Source organism: Pinus tabuliformis, chromosome 3_2 (assembly GCF_031772625.1).
Source record: "Pinus tabuliformis cultivar Carrire ecotype Pingquan chromosome 3_2, CPIR1, whole genome shotgun sequence".
NCBI classification, from domain to species: Eukaryota; Viridiplantae; Streptophyta; class Pinopsida; order Pinales; family Pinaceae; genus Pinus; species Pinus tabuliformis.
The window spans coordinates 634,712,788-634,736,095 of NC_142302.1; the positions used below are offsets into that span (position 1 = coordinate 634,712,788).

Sequence of the window (23,308 nt, forward strand, 5' to 3'; positions counted from 1 at the left end):
ATTCCACTAAATGCAAATACTCTTCCCACTGATTAGGCTTGAGCATCACATTTGCCCTTAACATATCTTCCAATACCTGATTGACTCGCTCCGTTTGGCCATCCGTTTGCGGGTGGTAAGCTGTGCTGAAATTCAGCTGGGTACCCAACTCAGCAAACAATGTTTTCCAGAAAATAGATGTGAACTTCACATCACGGTCCGATATGATTACCTTTGGCATTCCATGCAAGCGGAACACATTCTGCATAAAGAGATGTGCAATTTGTACCGCCTTGTAAGTAGACTGCACAGGTATAAAGTGTGCTGCTTTACTTAGTTTATCAACTACGACCATAATAGAATCATTACCCTTCTTTGTCCGTGGTAACCCGGTTATAAAATCCATGGAGATGGTTTCCCATTTCCATTCCGGAATAGGCAAAGGCTGTAACAGTCCTGCTGGATGTTGGTGTTCAGCCTTAATTTGCTGACATTCCAGGCATTTTGCCAAATATTCCACCACTTGCCTCTTCATCCTTGGCCAGTAATACTCTTTCCTGAGTGCTGTAATCATCTTTTGGTATCCTGGATGACCAGCATAATGACTGGTGTGAAATTCGTCTAGGATCAGCTTCTTAAGATCATCGGAATTAGGTACATACATTTTCTTATTGAAATACAGCAATCCAATATTATCCAGTGTGTACTCTTGCTGTAACTGTCCATGGTCAGACTGCTGTATCTGCTGCTTCAGCTGCTGATATGCTGAATCGCTGTCCGCTGCTATTTTTATTTGTTCTACTAACGAACTCTGCCACCGGCTGGCTGAAAGTTCACACAAACAATGAACTTTCCGACTTAAGGCATCTGCCACCCGATTTTCCTTGCCCTTTAAATGTTTTATTTCGAAATCAAATCCACTGAGAAAATCTGCCCAACGGCCTTGTCTCGCATTCAAAGTGGGTTGATTGAAGTAATGTGTTAAACTATGATGGTCAGTTAACAGCAGAAATTTCTTTCCGAGAAGGTAATGTCGCCACATCTTAAGTGCATGAATTACGGCAGTTAATTCCAAGTCGTAGGCAGAGTATCTCTGCTCGTGTTCCTTCAATTTCCTTGATTCATATGCAATTACCTTACCTTCCTGCATTAATACTCCCCCCACGCCCTCTTTGCTTGCATCGGTGCATACCACGTATTCCTTATTAGGATCTGCGATTCTTAAGATGGGTGCGGTGGTGAGTAGGTGTTTCAAGCGGTCGAAACTCTGCTGGCACTCTGCTGTCCACTTAAATGCCCTTCCTTTCTTTTGCAATGAGGTAATAGGGTAGGCTATTCTTGAAAAGCCCTCCACAAATCTCCTGTAATAGCCAGCTAGCCCCATGAAAGACCTGATGTCCGAAACATCCTTGGGCGTAGGCCATTCCATAATCGATTTTATCTTCTCGGGGTCAACCGCAATTCCCTCATTTGTAATTACATGCCCCAAATACTGAATTTCCTCTTTAAAGAAATCACATTTGCTAAATTTAGCATAAAGCTGATGCTCCCGGAGAGTTTGCAACACCAATCTAAGGTGCTCCTCATGTTCTCGCTGGGAACGAGAATATATCAATATGTCATCGATAAATATCAGCACAAACTTGTCCAAAAACTGGTGAAACACGCTATTCATCATGCACATGAAAGTGGCAGGTGCATTGGTTAAACCGAAAGGTAGCACTACGAATTCGTAGTGCCCGTAGCGTGTTCGGAACGCAGTTTTGGCGATGTCCTCATCCTTGATCCTGATCTGATGATAACCAGATCGCAGATCAATTTTGGAGAACAACTTTGCTCCTTTCACCTGATCAAAGAGTTCGTCTATTCTGGGTAGAGGGTACTTGTTTTTGACCGTGAGCTTGTTCAGCTATCGGTAATCTATGCACATGCGAAGGGTCCCATCCTTCTTCTTTACAAACAATACCGGAGCCCCCCAAGGTGACACACTAGGTCGAATATACTGTTTATCCAGCAATTCCTGGAGCTGCATCTTTAATTCCGTTAACTCTGGTATGCTCATCCGATATGGTGCCCTTGATACTGGGGCTGCCCCTGGTATCAATTCAATAGTGAAATCTATGTCTCTTCTTGGGGGCAGACCTGGAATATCTTCAGGAAAAACATCTGTGAATTCCTGCACCACTGGTATGTCATTTAATGCAGACATCTTATCTTTCTGGTTCACATAACCAACCTGTACGGCGTAAATCTGGCATTTCTTTCTTACACATTTGGCCAGCTGAGTTGCAGTGATAGGTCGGATCTGAACAGGATGTTTAATTCCCTGTAATTCCTGCTGCTGTCCCACATCATCTTTATAGTATATGGTCTTGGTCTTGCAATTCACCAGTGACCAGTGCTTTTCCAGCCAATCCATGCCAATAAGAATGTCATAGGAGCCCAATGGAAGTACATTCAAGTCTGCTGTCACAGGCTGTCCAGCTATACTGAAAGCGCAGTTATTAACTTTCGCTAGAACTCGCCTTTTGGCTCCCGTAGCTAACTGGACTAGCCATGGGTTTTTGAATTTTTCTGATGGTAACTTACAATGTTCCACTACTTTTGGACTAACATAACTTAGAGTGGCTCCTGGATCAATAAGTACAGCTACAGCAAGGGTTGAAATCTTACCTTCGAATTCCACCATGGAAGGTTGATATTCTGCCTGTCGGTCCTCCAATGCTGCATTGATCCTCGGTACGCTGCGTGCCACATCCCCTACAGTGGAAGCTTCATGGACTTGGGATATCTGATCTGTTCTTTTTCGCTGTGGGCAGTTCCTAGCATAGTGCGGTCCCTCGCATACCCAACATTGAACTGGAGGTCTGGTTCCTTCAACCTCTGATTTAGCAGGGAACTCACTCATCCTGCTCTCGTTTGGCTTAGGACGGAAAGTACCCTTACTTGTGCTTCTGTTCAACTGCCCTTTTCCAACCCCTTTGCCACCATTTCCGCGGCTGCCTTTGTTGCTTCCGACATTTCTGCTACCTTTTCTCTCATTCCATTTCCTGCTTGGAATTTCTCCCTTTTGTTTGTTCTGCTGGTAGCAAATTCTGGCCTTCCTAATTGCCTCATCCATGGTTCGGGGGTTATCAAACTCAATTCGTTCTCTTATATAAGCTGGCAAACTACTCACAAACCTCTGCACCTTGGCCTTCTCCTCTTTTATGTAGGGCACATAACGCAATAGCGAAGTAAAGCGATTTATGAATTCATCCATGGATTGTTGTCCTAGTCGTAAATCATGAAATTCTCGCGCCTTCTCATCATAAAAGCGCTCAGTTAAATACCTCTCCTTAAAATATTTCTGAAATTTTTCCCAGGTTATGCTCTGCTCAGTTACACCCTTCACAATTTTAATCTCTTCCCACCACAGGGTGGCTTTGCCCTGCAACTGGAATATGGCCAAACGTGCCTTCAGATTTTGATCATATTCATACAATTGAAAATATTTATTAATGTTGATCAGCCATGCTTCCGCCGCTTCCTCCTGCTCTCCATCGAAAAGCGGGGGCTTGATTTTACGAAATTCACCCTGTAATTCCGTTTTCTGTCTCTTGGTAGCCTGCTGCTCTTGTACATTGTCAGAATGGTCTTCATGTTCTTCTGAAAACTCAGGAGCATAGTTCCGTTCCTCAGTGCCCCTTCGTTGCTCTGCACTAGGACTGGGTAAGGGTGGATTTTGTTTTTCAGATAGGCTCTTCAATATTCTTTCTTGTTCCATGGTTAATCGTGCATTGTCTTCTCGCAAGCGTGCCATCTCACCCTTCAGTTCTTGAACTGTTTGAAGTATTGCCTGATTAGTACTGCGTGTCTCAGCACCAAGCTGAACCCACAGTCCTGTATTATCTGGTGGGATGCCGCCAGCTCCCGGCATTTCCTCCATCTTACTGTATAACTGTCAGCTGTTGAATGTCTCAATATATTCCTGGTTACACAAAAAACATGATTAATGACATTGTACTGTATACATGTATAAGATAATTGTTCTTTCTGTTCCCATTGCTGTTCCAGAGGTCTCAGTTTTGGAACTTGGGCTCTGATACCACATTGTCACACTCCCTTCTATAAACCAAAATTACAGCCATAAAAAAAAAATTATGATATGGTTAACTTTACACTTGCAACCTTATATTTAATATTCACTTATCGTATAATCCATCTACCACATGATCACATAAGGGTTGGTGTAAGTTGTAATGGTTTATGGTTCAATACTTTGACACCACGGATATACATAAGGTGTTTAAAGCTCAAACTAAACGTGCTGCAAATCCTTTATTAATGATATATATATTGGCACTTGTGAGTTGACGGCATTCAATTGGTGTTTACTGCCAAATGGCAGAGTAAGCACGCCAGCTCACTGCTACCGTAGCCAAATGGCCCCTCATCACGTGAAGGCCATGTGGTCTAAGAGGGTTGACCAACCCCGGGATTTACGCTCGGCCTCCCGCCCAAAATCGACGATAGGGATCACTCGGCTCCATCGGACGGTCCTGCCTTACTTAGGGTTTGGTCTTGTGTATAAAAGTTCAAGGGTCTCCGTTTATGACTCATTTGTTCACCTACCAGTCATCGACCTCCTCCGCTGAGTTACGCTGCAACTTCCAGGCTCTTTGTTCTGCTCCAGATCGTCACTCCTCTGCCTCCTCCAGGTTTGCCGCGCCTCCCTATCTCATTTTACTGCTGGTTATGTCTCATTGTGTCCCGTTTCTGCACTACCATAACTAGTTTATGACTCACTGAATGAATACTAATCAATCAGGGTTTGTTTGAACGTTTGCTAGGTTCCGCCTCATGCCGCAGCTCATTTGCTTCAACCGCTGAAGGGTTTCGGTTCCAAGGCAGTTCCAGGTAGGTCGTTTCCTCCAGGGTTTCTATTGTTTGTATTGAGTGCGATTCAGGGTTGTATCATGACTGAGACGGCCCATTCTCCACCTGTGTCTCAGGTTGCTTCTGGACCAAACCTTTATGCAGCTATGCATGGCGGCCTTTCTGGAATGGCCGTTCCAGCTGTGCCTAGGTTATGGCCTCGACGCTTATGTTCTATTAACTGTTAAATTCTGTTCAAACTCTGTATTCTGTAGTTTTATCAGATCTAGATCTATTCTATGCTTTTGACATTTACGAACAGATTATACATCTGTATAAATTCAACATCATCCATCGTATTTGAAGATGTGATTATTTTTGGCCGACCTGGTTTCTAAAGGTCACTGTTTCTGACTGAGCTTTATAATGATAACTCTGTTCTATTTAATGTTCAACTCCGTCACTGGTGAATGGCTTCGGCTTGTTTTTAGTTATAATATTCTCATACTGTTATCGTGCCAGGTAGCGGCTATTCATGGTTTCACAGTATCACATATTATATGTCTGCAGCTGCGATTAAGGGTTTCCTTATCTACTTTATTTTTAAATATATATACGTCTCTGAATTAATTCCGGTTAATACCAGTTCACTTACATTTCCATGCCAAGGGTTAATAAGCTTATAATGAGCTACTATATACACTGTTGTCTTTTCCTTTGTTCATTTGCATCACAGTTATAATAAGTTCTTGATTACGGTTTTCCTGAGTTAAGAAATCTATAGTTTCCCATTGTATTGTTTTCCATGGCACTGCTCTCGGCTTATTGACTCTACACAGCGAGAGGATAGATGTACATTCATTCCATGAATGTACAATCTATCCCTTTTCGCACACAGTCTCACCATACGTTACTACATGTACTGTATTCATATGCCTGGTTCACGCTTTTACTTGATTCCTGGTATTTACTTTTCGGCATTATATTTAACTTCTCGATTGTAATATACATTTACTCTTATTTTCATTGTCTGTAACTAGGGTTTGATGAATGTATCCCTTTGCATCCGTCTTATCACCTGTCAGTAGTCATTACACACATAACTGGAAAGTAGTTGAAGGTATTAAATTGTTATTCCGGGTATATTATCATATTTTTACAAATACTTGCGAAACTGGTTTGGACACATACGTAAGTTCTTTCTTTAGAGTTCTGTCTCCCTTTATTTACTATGTTGAGGAAATGTATACCGAACAAGGTTATACTTCTCGGTTTAATGTTTACAAGAGACTTATTTCTGTGTCGGATTACCTAAACCCCCTAGGGTTAACTGCCAACTCGGCTTCCTTTAACTACTCAGGTCTTTACAAGGTAAGACCAATTATCTTCCTGGATAAGCTATCAAAGAAATTGGTCTTTCTGTTAATACAGAATTCCTGTGTAAGTTTGATAGTAGTATTCCACCTGAATGTCTATGTCACAGTTTCATTCTGTCTATTTAATAACAATAATTTTACTCTAAACATCGAACACAGCAACCTTTTAAGTAAAGATATAACTGAGTACTTCAATACCTGAACCTTTCTTTACTAAAGTTAAAGAAGCGTACCTGGTGCTCGATCACAGTGGTGCTTTGTTTTCAGTAGTCACCCGTAGAGTTTTCACTCTTAACCGTCCAACCTTGAGATCCACTACGCTGGATTCTCCCCCCTAGCCGTCTTGCAGGCCTGCAGCCCTCAACAAGACTTAAGCACCACGGTGCTGGGTCATCTGATCACAACCAGACATAACCCGTTTTCTTTCACTCTGCAACTCCTCTCTGGAATCTCTCCTCTGCCTGTTCCCAAACAGCCCAGAGGTTTTCCTTCCCCCCCCTCTTCAGGGTGAGAGGCAGTTGTCTTTCTTTTTCAGTTTCTTAACTGATTAATTTCTTTTAATAGAAAAGCCTCTTTTGGAGGCTGCCAGCATTTCATTCAACACATGTGTAAAATAATTCATTGCATTTTCTTTTAACAAATAATAATGTCTTTTAAAAACAAGTTATCACCCATATTGTTTTTACCACAGCATTTACCGGAAATTACAAGTTACCAGGGTTATTACAAAATCAATCTAATTATTATACGATGGGCCAAATTATTATTAATACTCTGCAAAAAAACATGGATCTATTGGTAGATATACAGTAAAGATGGATCTATGCTGGTTTATAAAATTCTATTCATTTTCTGCAATCTTCTAAAAATTAATGTTGTGCCCAAAAACATATTCTACAATCCAGTGTGGCTTATGTGTAATTCTTTGAGTGCTCAACTTCTAATTGACATGTGTCACTTTAAAAATAAAAATGATGTATTTTCTAAATAAAAAACAATGTACACTATAATTAAAAACAAAAATGAATATATCTATTTCATTAGTTTTAATTAAAAGCAATATAAAATATCGATAATGTTACATGATTGATTATTCACATTATAACTTAAAATATGTGGTAATGATATTTTTCTAACTCTCACCTATAAATAAAATATTTGAATGTTCATATCAAATAAAATAATGTTATATCATTGTTAAGAATTATATATATATATATATATATATATGTCCGTTTTATAGCCTAATATGATGGAGATGTGTATCAAGTTGACACATGTCAATAAAAAATAAAATATTTTTAAATAAAATAATAATTTCTGCTATAATTAAAAACACATAAATGAATATACCTATTTGGTTAGTGTTAATTAAAAATATTATAAAAGATCAATAATCCTTTGTTCATTTTTGACATTACAACCTAGAAGACATGGTAAAAAAAAGCATTACCATTATCAACAATAAATAAAATATTTAAATGTTAATATGAAATAAAATAATTTTATATCAACTTTAAAAAATAAAATAATTAAAAGTTATATATATATATATATATATATATATATATATATATATATATATATATATATATATATATATCCACTTTTGAGTATAGGGAAGATTATAATTCTTATAATTTTAAAAATATTTACTTAAATATCATACTAACTAATTATTTCAAATACATTCTTTAAGGGGATGGATCAACAACGATCTTCATCATTTGTGGAAGGTCATTCACAACTAACCATGTGTCTTCTAAGATAGCTAACCTTTCACTGTTAGTTGCCCATTGTAGAAGCCCTCTCAATATGAAGAAGGAATTCACCGTGAATTTACAACCTATCTCTCCTCATTTGAATCCCTCTCAGATAACCCACTTAGATATGATCCATCCTCATGTGGCTGCCTTAGAGTTAGTCAATCATAAGTTATCTTAAATAGCTTGCTTAAAGTCTGCCTATCCTTATCTTTTAGTTCATTTTCAACTGGTTTAAATAGCTCACTTAATGCAAACTTATCCTTTTCTATTACAAATAGCTTTCTTATTGTACCTCACTTAGAATTGATCCATCCTTATCAAGCTGAAGCTGAAGGAGCTCACTGAATCATCCACTCCTACCACCCATTTTTCACAATAAGTTTTCTTCTAAATATAATAATTTATTTTGTAATTCCTATCAATATTTGATGTTGAAATTTAGTTAATTAATCATTTCAACACTCATAATATTTTTCCTCATTTTTTTTTATTTGGTTATGTTGTTGACATAGAAAAAACAGTTACATAAAAGTAAAAGAAACTAAGGAAGTTCAAGACAAACAAACACAAAGAATTGAATTTCAATTATTACACTTATTTATTTAAAATTAATCTTAATCTCCTTCTTAATATTTTCTATTTCCTTCACTATTTTTTATTAATCTCCTCTTAATTTTCATTTATTCAATGTCATGGCAAGAGACAATTGCACTGCAACTAGTCCTAGTATTTCAAAAATATAACATGTTTGTATGAAACTCTATTTAGAACCAAAACATTTGATATGGCCTATAGATAGGTAGTATAATTTAACTCATGATTAACTAAGCATGGAATAGTAAGCACATTGTTGATGGATATGTAAGTATGAATATGTGCTAGAACTAGTTAACATGCATACCATTATAAATATATATACATATTTATTATTTTCAAAGATATACCAAACACTATTATACGTCTCAATATTTATTTATATACTCTTGATTGTCATTTATTAATTAATCTTGATTATATACCAAGAGTGAGTTGCAATGCAAGTAGTACTTTTATTTAGAAAAAAGATAACATGCTCCTATGACATTACATTTAAACTCAAAACATTTGACATGCCTTATAAGATAGATTGTATGATTATGTTAATTTCACTAAAAATAGAACAGTAAACACATTTTTAATGGATGTGGAAGTATAATACGTGCCAAAACTAGTTGGCATGCATCCCATTGCCATTATAAATAGGTCTCACTCTAGTAAATTAAAGTATACATCTACATATTTATTTTTTCCAAACAAATATCAACATTACCATACCTAAATATTTAATTAGGTAATTATATACAAAAATGATTATCACTGAATTAGTATATATTCATTTGTTTTCATACGCAAAATGAGAAAAGGGTTGTCATAATTATTTAATTACTTAATTATATACGAAAACGATTATCGCTGAATTCGTACTTTTTTCTAGTTATGAATATATATTCATTTGTTTTCATACCCAAAATGAGAAGAGGGTTGTCACAATTAGATCAATTTTATTAGATGGGTTTTTTCTTTTGCATCAATTGAGGTAATTAAGAATGGTTTACAATGTTTGGTGTTTTATTATTTAGATGTTAGTAAATTGTACTTAAATTATGAAAAGAAAATTATTGTTAGGCATATTATTACTAAATTTAAAAATATTAGTCTTATTTTTTAATGTGTTTGGTAAATCTATTTAATTTGTGATTTGAGAATATAAAATTGATAATTTTATGTTAAGATTATCATTAAATTTAAAGATATTAGTCTTACTTTTAATGTGCTTGGTAAATCCATTTAACTTGAGATTTGAGAATATAAAATTGATAATTTTATGTTATTTCTTAACACGAATTTTATTATTTAACTTGTACCAAAATCGACATGGTCTAAAATTATAACATAATTATATTTAGAAATTCATATAAGTATGAACATTAAATTTCAAAATAAGTGTAAAGAATGTTTTCATTATCTTCCCAAAAAATATTATTGTTGGAGATCATTATTTCTAGCAAGTAAAAGTTAGTAATCTTAATATTTCATCAATTATGGTGTTAAATACAACTTAAGATTGAAAAGATGAATTTGAGATTAGTATTTGTTGTTTTATTATTGGTTTTATCAATACTATCTAAACACTAAAAAAAACTTTAAAAATAAATTACAAATCAGATTTATTTCGACATAAATATTAATACATTAGAATTTAACTTACTTATTTATTATTATTTTTTTATTGAAAACGTTTTTAAGTGCAAAGGCCACATTAATCACACAGATAAATCAGATAAGTATTTATTTTTTATTTTATTTTAATAATATTATTAAGATATAATTATTTTATTTATATTTGCAAGGTACGTAAGCATCCACGCACATTGATTTAAACATTAATTTAAATTTATATGGTATATATAAATCACTTATTTATATAGTTATATTATGTACATATACCATATTCATGCATGTTAACATGCATATAGATATAAATAATGTGCGTTGACGGCATTCAGAGTGCATGTGGATCAAACTAACTATATATGCGTTCCTGCGTTGTACGCCAGAATAACTTGCACTCGGGCTCTATTAGAAAACTCTAATTCGAACCCACAGTTGGGAGGGTAAAGCGAAAATAAAGGACGGTCAAACTCAAGTTCAAACTCATCTTTGGAGAGTAAAGTGGACTCTCAAAACTCAAGTTCAGACGGGTTACTATGAAAACTGAAGATGAAACTCGGACTTTGGGTAGTAAACTCAGAATAAAAAGCGCTCAGATAGAAAACTCAGAATATAAAGAGCAGATAGAAGCAGTGATGGAATTTGACGGGCAATTTGCCCGTCACGAGCTATTTTACCCGTATTTAACGTTTGAAAAATTGAAGTGACCGTCTTTTGTGACCTGCGTTAAAGTTTATAAAACGTTGTTTCGACGGTTTGTTTTTTACCCAAAACGTTCTTAAGACTTTATCTTAAGCTGTTGAATAATTAGTACGGTTTATGCTTAAGCTTTTTTCAATTTTAGTAATAATTAAGTGAAACATATGATCGTATTAGAAATTTACTTATAAGCTTTATTCAATTTTACTAATAATTAATTTGAAATATATGATATTTACTTATAAACTTTATTCAATTTTATTAATAATTAATTTGAAATATATGATTTTTTTTAGAAATTTATTTATAGTTAAAAAAGTCAAAGTTTGTGTTTTATTCAATTTTGTTAATACTTAATAAGTGATATCTATTTTTTTTAATTTATTTTATAGTTAAAAAATTGAAAATTTGTTTATAGTTTAAACAATCAATTTTGTTATCTAATTTTTTATTGTTATTCAATTTTGCCAATAATTAATTCTAGATTTATGATTTACTCATAGTTCAAAATTGGCTTATAACTAGCATAGACCCATTTTAACTCCTGATCACCAAGCATTGAGGTGGTTCAAATCTCTCAAAATGCAAGTGTAAAACTTGAGGAAAGATTTTCACTTCAAAGAGATTTGATTCCTCTAGGTTCTCGGTAGATCTTGAATTAAATGGATCTATCTATCCCACTATTAATTCAAAAGTCACTAACATCACACCAAAACTAAATGCAGATTACTAAAATAGAAGTTAGGAGCAAATTAGCAATACGACACGGATATTAATAGATGAAAGTTGAAATTTCTTCATTTGTTTTGAATTTGCTGCCTAATTTGTCCCCCTGGGACCCACCAAAACCAAGATGAGCTAGAGAAAGGCTCATTGGTGCACCACAAACTAAGCGATGGGGCTTAAATGAGAAGGAGAATGCAAAGCCATGCACACCATAGCTACCAAAAGTGAAGATCCTCGAGTTTCCAAATGCGAAGGTACAAAATGTCAATGAAGATGTTTTCCAAGAGGTGAACTATAAGCCCATGGAAATTTTTGTAAACTGTATGTTGTGGAACACCACACTTACTATGTGGGGGTGGGAGCATGGTGATGCTAGTTCATTTCCTCTAGGAGATCAAGGGCGAGATGGTAGTTCTCCAGTTGTCGTTGTAGAGCTGAACCTGGTGGTCCCAACCATGAAGTGCAATAGGCCATCAATACTCTACAAGACCAAGTGAATAGACATTGTATAGGATTCCTCGACACCTCAACTAATAGAAGGTGCGTGCACAGTGCAAGGGAAATTTGAACCCTTCACATCAAAAAGGTTTTGGGTAATTTGACCCTTTAATCTTCTAACCCTCATGGGTACCACCAAATGTGAAATGGGCTCGACAAGCTCTGAATATCTTCAAGGGACAAGCGTAGAGAGAGGACCAATCATTTGGAGAGAAGCCAAAGGAACCATCACTAACCTTCTTATCTACAATAGGCAGCGACATGCATTTCTCAATAAACATTAGAGAATAATTGTGGTGGTAGTGGGAGCAGGAGGATGTAGTGGCTTAGTCCCTCAAGTGATGGGGGTCACAGGATGGGAGTTGTTGAGAATAGGCTACTAGATTTAATTTATGTAAATACCCTTTGTTCATCATAGGTATATATATTGATTACCTTTGTTCATTATATGCAATGTTTAAATCTATTCTTGAAAATTCACGTTTTCTTATCTTCTTCCATTTTGTATACTGCTAATCGCTTCTCCATTTAAACATAGCAGAGTAGAAAGGAACATTACTATAGAGCAAGGCATAGAGGGTCGTCGGTTGTTGAGTTGAGTTCAATTCCATTGTACATTACTGATTTGTCTTTCCTTTTCTTATTATGCTTCTTTCTTTTGTTGATGCTTTTGCTATGTCAATGGTTATTTCTCTGTTCTTGTTCTTGCTTGTATGTTTTTGTGGAATTTGGGTTTTTTTGTTTTACTTTGATATTGGTGTTTTTAAAGTTTTTTATTGTTTACATTAGGTATTGTATGAGAGGGGAGGTGATAATTTCACTAGTTAAATACTATAGTGGTGGTTTTTGTACATTCCACATTATGTGCAGTAGGTAAAAGATGTATGCATTGTTACTTTTGGGTTTTATTTTAATAAATAATTATGTTTGTGTTTATTTTAGTTCATTTGTTTAATAATATTTTATGTATATGTAGGTGTAGAAAAATTGTGTAGCAGCTCCTCTAAAGACGTTGTATTGTGATAAGGAAAAAACCTATTGAGTCATTAAAATTACTTTCCTATGATTCACACTCGGCTTAATGTAGAGTCCTCAAGTTCAAGCGGTGAAATAAGTTATGTTGTATTAGAAGGTAGAATATTTATTATGGAACCTAATTGAATAAAATGAAATCCAACAACTTTACTTTATTTGATCTTATCCTTGAAGGGTCTTTCTATTAGATAGTTATATCATACTTAACCAAATCTTAAGTCGCCTCCCCTGCTCTTAACCAAGTTTTAAATCTCCTTTCCTCAGGTCTTGACTGTCCTCTGTAGGGGCCACTACTTGAAATGAACCTCTCTCTCTCTTTATTTTCCACAAATAAGTTACATTCCATGGAGATGATGAGGATATTCCTTTGATGGATTGATATTTCCCAATAGTGATGGCTAGAGTTGGTTTGTAAATAAAATATTGTTGGGAGGTCTATTGATTTTTTTTGGGTGAAATTCTAGGTAAACAACCGTTGAAAAACAATGTGCATGAAAATATAAACACATGGATGAGAGTAATACTAATATTATTGTTGTACTAACAAACACATACAAACAATTTGATTTATGGGTTATGAAGATTTTGCTGTGAGTTTCCTCGGGATTCAATAAGTCATTTCTATGTTAGCGTCATTTTATTATTATGATAAATATGTAAAAAAAATAACATCATTATGTTATTGAAGGGTAATTTTTTAATCAAACTTTATTGGTAAAGGGTTAATTTATTATTAAAACATCATTCTTGAAGGGTAAAATTTTAAACATAACGTTTTTCGATGGGAAGTATAAAGACCCAAAACGTCAAAAAAAATTTGTCTGACGGGTACAAAAGAATCCAAATTCCAACCCTGGATAGAAGGAACACTGGCGCATAACAATATACATGTTGTATGGTGTTTCTTTGGTGGGATTGCCATGACGCACAGGAGAAGTGGCGGGGTTGGTGAGAGGTCTCGGACAGGGTATGTCACGTCCCCAAGTCTACGGTAATTTTTTCAACCGTGCCCGGCAGGGTGCGGCACCATCGTGTACTTTCTTTTCGTTAATACTTGTACATATGGACTACGCCTTTCACATAAACATACTTAATTCGTCTTTCTCAATTAAATAAAATGCATTAATCTTCAAACACGTTCATAAACAATATGCAATTAAACCATGAACATAACAATTGCACATAATTGTAGTGGGAGGGGCAACTCCCGAACGAGTCCGCCCAAAATAATATATTATGAACCTTTCAATAATACATACAAGTTTGCCGGGCAAAGTCCACGGCCAACACTTAGAATCTGCTACAATATAGGCCAGACCGCCTTTACATACATGTGTTAACCTTCCTTGGTTGGAGCGCGCTCACCCGAGCTGCAGAACTCCACCAACTCGGCCTGCACATAAAACTGCCTTATGCCGTGTGCCTTCGCCCCACAAACAGCGACTTAGTAAAACTACGCACTTATCTCATGCGCATGAGATGTGCGCACTTCACACTGCATCCTTTTTACCCTTAGCTCGAATGAGAGAAGAGAGTGAAGTGCTTGATGCCAAATGAGGCTCTGCGTCTTTGTATTTATACGCTAGCCTGCCATAAGGTGAGGGGGTGTCATCTCCCAAAACCGACCCCCTATTTTAGTTTCAAAAGCCCCTGCCTTGAACATTTTTGTAGGTCGGCCTTTGCCCATGGCAAGGCCTTCCCTACGCCCAATATAAGGCTTCGGCCTTTCTTTACATTTCGCATTATTTGCTAAGTGTCCAATGAACGTCGCATTGTTGTTCACTTGTTCGTCGCATTGCTGTTCACTGTTCGTCGCATTACCGGGTCGCCCGCCCGGGTCGACCTGCCCATCGTGCACGGGTCGCCCGCCGGGGTGCCCGCCCATCGTCCACGGGTCGCCCACCCGGGTCGCCCGTTTACCGTCTCTGTCAGCTCGTTGCATTCGCCTGTAGGGTCGTCGTGCGCGCCCGCGCCCTGTTCCAGCTCGTCCGCCTGCCGGGTTGTCGTGCACGCCCGCGCCCTGTTCCAGCTCGTCCGCCCGCCGGGTCATCGTGCACGCCCGCGCCCTGTCTAGCTCGTCTGCCCACCGGGTCGTCCTGCACGCCCGCGCCCTGTCTAGCTCGTCTGCTCGCCGGGTCGTCGTGCACGCCCACGCCCTATCCAGCTCGTCTGCTCGCTGGGTCGTCGTGCACGCCCGCGCCCTGTCCAGCTTGTCTGCTCGCCGGGTCGTCGTGCACGCCCGCTCCTTGTCCAGCTCGTCTGCCCGCCAGGTCGTCGTGCATGCCCGCGCCCTGTCCAGCGCGTCTGCTCGCCGAGTCGTCGTGCACGCCCGTGCCCGTGCACGGGTCGCCCACGGGTCGCCCGCCCGAGTTGCCCACGGGTTGATTTGCTGTCCAACTGCCGAGTGAAGAGGTTTCGCCCGTCGCGCACCTGCCCAAGTTGCGAGGGCGTTACACTCTCCTCCACCCGAAAACGTTGTCGTCCCGACAACACACCATCCTGGCAACCTTTGCCAAGATTGTTATTAGCCATGTTGTAGACCCCTCCATATACGGCAACCATTACTGCAACATATATAAGGTCTCATCATGCCATCTCCATGTGCAAACTGCCCCTGTACATCAATAAGTGTTGCCCATCCTAGTCATGTGCCAACACCCATCTTCTACGATCCCATGCTCAGGTCCATGGAAACCCCATCTTTCTGCAGCATGTCATGATCATCATACCTGCTCAACCATGTTTGAGGGCTCACTGTCATGAGCAGCTTAACAATGAGCCCATCTTCTATGTCATCTAAGAAGATGTGGAGGGGGAAGAGCCAGAAGGCTCTCCCTCACTAATCAGCTCAATCCACCTATCCGGATCCTCAACTTCCATTCTTTGTAGATATGCTTCCCGATCTTCCCTCTGGATGTTCGGCCTCACATATATCTCATTAATAACCAAATTCTATTAATTAATTAATTAAAAAAAAAAAAAAAAAATTAACTAAATTTAAAATTAATTTAATTAATTAATTAATTAATTTAAATTGATTTTATTTTAAATTTAGTTCAATCTAAGTTTATTTTAATTTAGGCCAAATTAATTTAAGTGAATTAATTTTATTAAAAAAAAAATCATTATTAATTAATTTAAAATTTAAAATTAATTAATTAATGAATTAATCAACATAGTTTTAAATTGATTAATTAAACCAAATTTAAAATTAATTTAATTAATTAATTAATTAATTTATTAAATTAATCTTTCGTTAAATTTAGTTTATATTAATTTATTTTTATTTAGGTCAAAAATTACTTTTAAATTTATTAATTAGATTAAAATTTATAACAAAATTAAAATTTATTTAATCCATTGAGTTTATATTAATTTTATTTTTAAATTAGGCCAAATTAATTTAAGTGAATTTATTTTATTAAAAAAATTAAATTTATTAATTAAACTAAATTTAAAAATTAATTAATTAATTAATATACTTTTAAATGTAAAACCAATTTATTTAATTAATTAATTTAATTAATTTATTAAATTGATTTTATTTAGTTTATATTAATCTTATTTTTAATATTAGATCAAATCAATCTACTATTAAAAATTTACTTTTAATATAGGTTAAAATTATTAATTAAATTAAAACTTAAAAATCAAAATTAAAAATTTATTTATCCATTTATTAATAAAGTGTTGAAATCTAGCCGACCTCTCCAAACCTAGGTTATCTATCCATCCTTCTATTAATAGGTTCTCATTTTCTTGACTCTCTCTTTCTCAAAATGCAGATCTCATTACCCTGTTGATGGACTCACCTAGCTAGTCCGAAACGTTGGTTTCAAAATTGCTCACAGGTTTTTCCATTAATTAAATACTCTTCCAGCCTGTATGGAATCTCTCTTCAACATCATCATCATCGTCCTCCACCAGCTCTAGCCTTCTTGACAAGTCCAAGATGCTATCCGAAAGTGATTGGATGATCAATGACTGTTCTGCAAGTTTTGCCTCCATTGTAGACAACCGCTTGTCCACCTTCTGCTTGTCCTCCATTTGCATTCCTCCTAACTTATGATCAGGTTTTGTAACACCAATGGTTGGAACACCAATGGGCACATCTTCCCTTCCATCATAAATGAAGAGTTTCCTCAAATGTGGTACAACCATAGCCTCAAACTGTTTCATGAATTCCATCCCTAATACTGCCTCATAGTCATCAATCCTCACTATAGTGAAGTCCACCTTTCGGGTCCATTCACCAAGTCTAGTGTCCACTTTTTCGGCCATACCAAGGATTGCCATAGGAGGAGAATTCACTGTCTTCATTTGTGCCTTTACTGGTACAAATTTCAGTCCAAGTCTCCTTGCAGTATCTTCACTCATGAAGTTATGTGAACCCCCACTATCGACCATAGTGAGTACATCGACATCACCAACCTTCATCTGAACATACTCCAACCGGTTTCTTTCCGGATCCCTTCTAGAAGTCACTTCTGTAGTAGCAGAGGCACCAAGTATCTGCATCATCCCTACCGAAGCGTTATCATCCTCATCAGGTTGTGTAACAGCGGCCAACTTGGGTTTAGAGGGGCAATTATTCACCACATGTGGTCCTGCACATATCCAACACTTCAAAGGCTTCTTCGCTTTCGGACTATCATCTGATTTCGGAGCATCCTCCTTCTTTTTTTCTTTTGGCTTGTCGGACTTCTTTTTCTCATTAGAAGTCTCATCCTAGTGATCCACCAACCTGTCAACCGCAACAAAGGCTTCCTCAAGTGTTCTAATTTTCTGCCTCTTCACCTCATTGCGTGCCCAAGGCTTCAACCCAATAATAAAGTTGAACACCTTGTCCCTTTCCGCCATGTCGGGAAGTTCCAGAGCTGCACTTGAGAACTCTCGCTGGTATGCTTGTAGGCTTCCGGTTTGTTTGATGAACTTGATCTTCGTTCTTGCTTCCCACGTTTCATCCTGAGGACTGAAATGGGTCTGCAAGGCTTTCTTCATGTCATCCCATGAAGTGATGTCATTAGAATTACCATTGATAATCTGATCCATCCTCCTTCGCCACCACATCTTGGCATCATTTGTTAGGAATTGAGCGGCCACCTTGACTTGTGTCTCTCCATCAGGTAGACTCAACCGTTCCAAGTACTGCTCCATGTCCCACAAGAAGTTGCCAAGAGTCTTTGCACTCCTTGTACCATCATAAGATTCCGGTTCTTTGACCTTCACATGAGGCACTCCTCCACTTGAGTTATGCCTCATGGCTTTCTTCAATACTGCAATCTCATCTTTGGCATCGTCAAGAGATTTATTTACCTTGCCAACAGTTCCTTTCAGGTTCACGATCTCAGCAAGACCTTGATCCCTCGATTCTTCAACCTCCTTGATTATTTCTTCAAGTCGTGTACACATAAGGTCATTATACTCACACTGTGCCTTGAGCTCATCATGTTGTGTTCAAAGTTCTTCCCTGACCTTCAGGATGGCTTCTCGCTCCTTAGCAAGTGAGTCCACATCCTGGTTCCAAGAACTCTCCAAAGTCTCCATTCTTTCAATCACCTTCTCCATGAACCCAAGAGTAGTATCCTTCACGGTGTCCTTCATTGTATGGCTCGACCCAGCTTGAGAGTTAGCTGCCATCTTCTTTCGTGACCTGGTCTCAACCATTCATCGGCTTCCCCAATTCACCTGTAAGATCATGCAGATTCACCTTCAATTCCAACTAAGACAACCTTGTCCAAGTCTCCACGAGCGACCCTGCTCTAATACCACCTGCCACGCCCCCAAGTCTACGGTAATTTTTTCAACCGTGCCCGGCGGGGTGCGGCACCATCGTGTACTTTCTTTTCGTTAATACTTGTACATATGGACTACACCTTTCACATAAACATACTTAATTCGTCTTCCTCAATTAAGTGAAATGCATTAATCTTCAAACACGTTCATAAACAATATGCAATTAAACCATGAACATAACAATTGCACATAATTGTAGTGGGAGGGGAAACTCCCGAACGAGTCCGCCCATAATAATATCTTATGAACCTTTCAATAATACATACAAGTGTGCCGGGCAAAGTCCATGGCCAACACTTAGAATCTGCTACAATATAGGCCAGACCGCCTTTACATATATGTGTTAACCTTCCTTGGTTGGAGCACGCTCACCCGAGCTGCAGAACTCCACCAACTCGGCCTGCACATAAAACTGCCTTATGCCGTGTGCCTTCGCCCCACAAACAACCACTTAGTAAAACTGCGCACTTATCTCATGCACATGAGATGTGCGCACTTCACACTGCGTCCTTTTTACCCTTAGCTCGAATGAGAGAAGAGAGCGAAGTGCTTGATGCCAAATGAGGCTCTGCGTCTTTGTATTTATACACTAGCCTGCCATAAGGTGAGGGGGTGTCATCTCCAAAACCGACCCCCTATTTTAGTTTCAAAAGCCCCTGCCTTAACATTTTTGTAGGTCGGCCTTTGCCCATGGCAAGGCCTTCCCTACGCCCAATATAAGGCTTCGGCCTTTCTTTACATTTCGCATTATTTGCTAAGTGTCCAATGAACGTCGCATTGCTGTTCACTTGTTCGTCGCATTGCTGTTCACTGTTCGTCGCATTACCAGGTCGCCCGCCCGGGTCGCCCTGCCCATCGTGCACGGGTCGCCCGCCGGGGCGCCCGCCCATCGTCCGCGGGTCGCCCGTTTACCGTGTCTGTCAGCTCGTCACGTTCGCTTGTTGGGTCGTCATGCACGTCCGCGCCCTGTTCCAGCTCGTCCGCCCGCTCGGTCGTCGTGCACGCCCACGTCCTGTTCCAGCTCGTCTGCTCGCCGAGTCGTCGTGCACGCCCGCGCCCTGTCCAGCTCGTCTGCCCGCCAGGTCGTTGTGCACGCCCGCGCCCTGTCCAGCTCGTCTGCTCGGCGGGTCGTCGTGCACGCCCGCGCCCTGTCCAGCTCGTCTGCTCGCCGGGTCGTCGTGCATGCCCGCGCCCTGTCTAGCTCGTCGGCTCGCCGGGTCGTCGTGCACGCCCGCGCCTTGTCCAGCTCGTCTGCCCGCCGGGTCGTCGTGCACGCCCGCGCCCTGTCCAGCTCGTCTGCTCGCCGGGTCGTCGTGCACGCCCGTGCTCGTGCACGGGTCGCCCACGGGTCGCCCGCCCGGGTTGCCCACGGGTGATTTGCTGTCCAACCGCCGAGTGAAGAGGTTTCGCCCGTCGCGCACCTGCCCAAGTTGCGAGGGCGTTACAGGGTAGGTCGGCACCGTAGCGTGTGAAGTTGAAGGGCTCTGCAACTTGCAAGGCGTCTTCCTCAACTTCACGAGCTACCGTTCCGACCTACCTTGTAGTTGGCCTGCTTTTATTTCCAACTCTGGGACGAAGGCCAACCAGTAAGTTATTTGGTATAAAGAATATTAAAATAAATACAATGAAAAGTGTACAACTAATACTTATATTGATTTCTTGTTTTTTTCCTGCTCATAAATCAAATGTGTTTGAGAAAGTGTTCCATAAAATATGTCCCTGATCCGGAATCGAACTCGGGGTGCCACGGTGAAAATATGTCCCCTCTCTTGCATCGAACTCAGGAGGCGAGGGTGAAAAAATGTCCCTTCCCCGGCATCGAACTCGGGACGTCTGTGTGAGAATGCGGTGGACAGCGACGATCAGAATCATATAATCATTAAATAATTGGAATATCATTGATATTTCCTTGACGATACAAACTAATTCAAATCATCTGCAAGTGAATAAAACAATACTCAGTAATCCATCTTATTCCTATTCTTCAATAATTAATTTGAATATCATTGATATGTCCATGACAATAAAAATTAATTCAAATAATCTCCAAGTGAATAACCCAATTTCTCCTGTTCATTTTCCATGCCAACTCCGCCTCTTCCGATCTGCTCCCACTTAATTTTCGCTTCCAAAACAGTAGCAAAGGCTTCCTTCTCTTCATTCTTCCATTTCTCAAATCTAAAAAATGATGGTAGGAGATCAAAGAAACAGGTCAAATAATTAACCTTACCCATAATCCAATCTCAGAGAATCTAAGAAACAGGTCAGAGAATTCACACTCAATCTCAAAATATTTAAAATAATAATAGCTTCTTGAAATATGAGATCAAAATTTTAGTGGCGTACTCATTATGCCTATAATTTTGAGTCCCTTCCTTAGTATTTTGAAACAAATATAAAATTGTGAAACTGTATTTGGATTTAGGGCTATAATTTTGAGTCCCTTCCTAAGTATTTTGAAACAAATATAAAATTGTGAAATTGTATTTGGATTTAGGGCTCTAGACTTTTGAAATGAAATACAAACATGGAAAAATCTAATTTTTAATCAGAGTCTCCCTAAAACAACTATCCTCTAAACATTTGAAAGCAATTTCGACAAGAATATGTAGAATTTCTTATGACCAACTTCATTTTTTTGGATAGGAAACTATTGACATAAATTGTCAATTCAGGAAAGGAACAAAATCCCATGTTGACATCAAATTATTGCAAAGGTTCCCCAAATAAAAATGGTGGTTGCTTTGACAAATTGCAACCAAATTGCCTCAAACTCTCCAAAACAATTTGGTTGAGAGAAGTCTAGTAAATTTCATAGTTTGTTAAGATAAAAAGAAGCCAAAGAATTGATATACGGTAGACTAAAAGCACCAAGATTTATACTCATGTAGGAGGCTATTTCAAGGAAGAGACACATCTAATGCAAAATTAATTGAATGAACTTGTCAAAGTTAACGAAGAGACTTAACAAATCAACAAGTGCAAGAGTGAAACAACCTAGAATATGTCAACATTCAATCTTTAGCCCTATCATTATACCATTGTGAATGTATCAAAACACAAAGCAACATTAATTTTCCATTAGCCAAAATTGATTCAAACAAGGAGGACGGTGTTGTGTTTATCAAAAGTTTCCCATCCCAAACATTTTCCAACTCATAATCAAATGTTGATTCATGTCAACATTTAATGTGCATTCAAATCTGTTTAAGCAAAAATTTAGGAGATGGAAATAGTCGTGAACACCAATTTTTGACCAAGATGCAAGCATTAATCTTACTCAATCATTCAACTTATTTATTTTCCTCCTCTCTTAAATATTTCTTGATATAGAAGGAGATTCTTATGAAGAAATTGGTTTCAATCTTGATTCTAGAAATGATATCTTTTAATTATGACACATTAGGAGTATATTTATCCATATTTTCATTAATGATGATGATGGAACCCTTAAAAATGAAAGATTTATAAATCTTCCTTAGCTAAGATAGAACACACAAGGGAGTGTGTGTCACACTCTAATTGTTTGATGGATTAAGGAAATTCATACATAAGAAATTATTGAATTTCCCTTAGGGTCATGACGACCACTCCACTCCTACCACCCATTTTTCACAATATAAGTTTTCTTCTAAATATAATAATTTATTTTCTAATTCCTATCAATATTTGATGTTGACATTTAGTTAATTAATCATTTCAACACTCATAATATTTTTCCTCATTTTTTTATTTGGTCACGTTGTTGACATATAAAAAAAGTTACATAAAAATAAAAGAAACTAAGGAAGTTCAAGACAAACAAACACAAAGAATTGAATTTCAATTATTACACTTATTTATTTAAAACTAATCTCAATCTCCTTCTCATTATTATCTTTTTCCTTCACTATTTTTTATTAATCTCCTCTTAATCTTTATTTATTCAATGTCATGTCAAGAGAGAATTGCACTGCAACTAGTCCTAGTATTTCAAAAATATAACATGTTTGTATGAAACTCTATTTAGAACTAAAACATTTGATATGGCCTATAGATAGGTAGTATAATTCTACTCATCATTAACTAAGCATGGAGTAGTAAGCACATTGTTGATGGATATGTAAGTATGATTATGTGCTACAACTAGTTAACATGCATGCCATTATACATACATATACGTATTTATTATTTTCAAACATATACCAAACACTATTATACCTCTCAATATTTATTTATATACTCTTGATTTTCATCTATTAATTAATCTTGATTATATAGCAAGAGTGAGTTGCAATGCAAGTAGTACTTTTATTTAGAAAAATATGTTCCTATGACACTATATTTAAACTCAAAACATTTGATATGGATTATAAGATAGATTGT

General features: G+C 37.8%; 1 protein-coding gene across 1 annotated transcript; it reads right to left on the reverse strand.

The window, feature by feature from the left end:
* Positions 1-458: 458 nt before the first annotated feature.
* Positions 459-3,907, reverse strand: LOC149182226 (uncharacterized). The gene is made up of 6 exons (XM_089414490.1): positions 2,435-3,907; positions 1,946-2,320; positions 1,706-1,771; positions 1,120-1,573; positions 660-804; positions 459-564 (listed from the first exon to the last, which is right to left on the reverse strand). The coding sequence occupies exons 1-6, from the start codon at positions 3,905-3,907 to the stop codon at positions 459-461; spliced, it is 2,619 nt and encodes an 872-aa protein (XP_089270616.1).
* Between the last annotated feature and the right edge of the window lie 19,401 nt (positions 3,908-23,308).

What these genes read in the sequence shown, in the direction of transcription:
- LOC149182226 (XM_089414490.1), bottom strand. Translation starts at nt 3,907, where the DNA reads ATGGAGGAAATGCCGGGAGCTGGCGGCATCCCACCAGATAATACAGGA. An exon ending in CTGTGACAGCAGACTTGAAT is followed by an intron (nt 2,321 to 2,434) that starts GTACTTCCATTG and finishes GATGTGGGACAG; the next exon opens with CAGCAGGAATTACAGGGAAT. An exon ending in GCTACGGGCACTACGAATTC is followed by an intron (nt 1,574 to 1,705) that starts GTAGTGCTACCT and finishes TCTCGTTCCCAG; the next exon opens with CGAGAACATGAGGAGCACCT.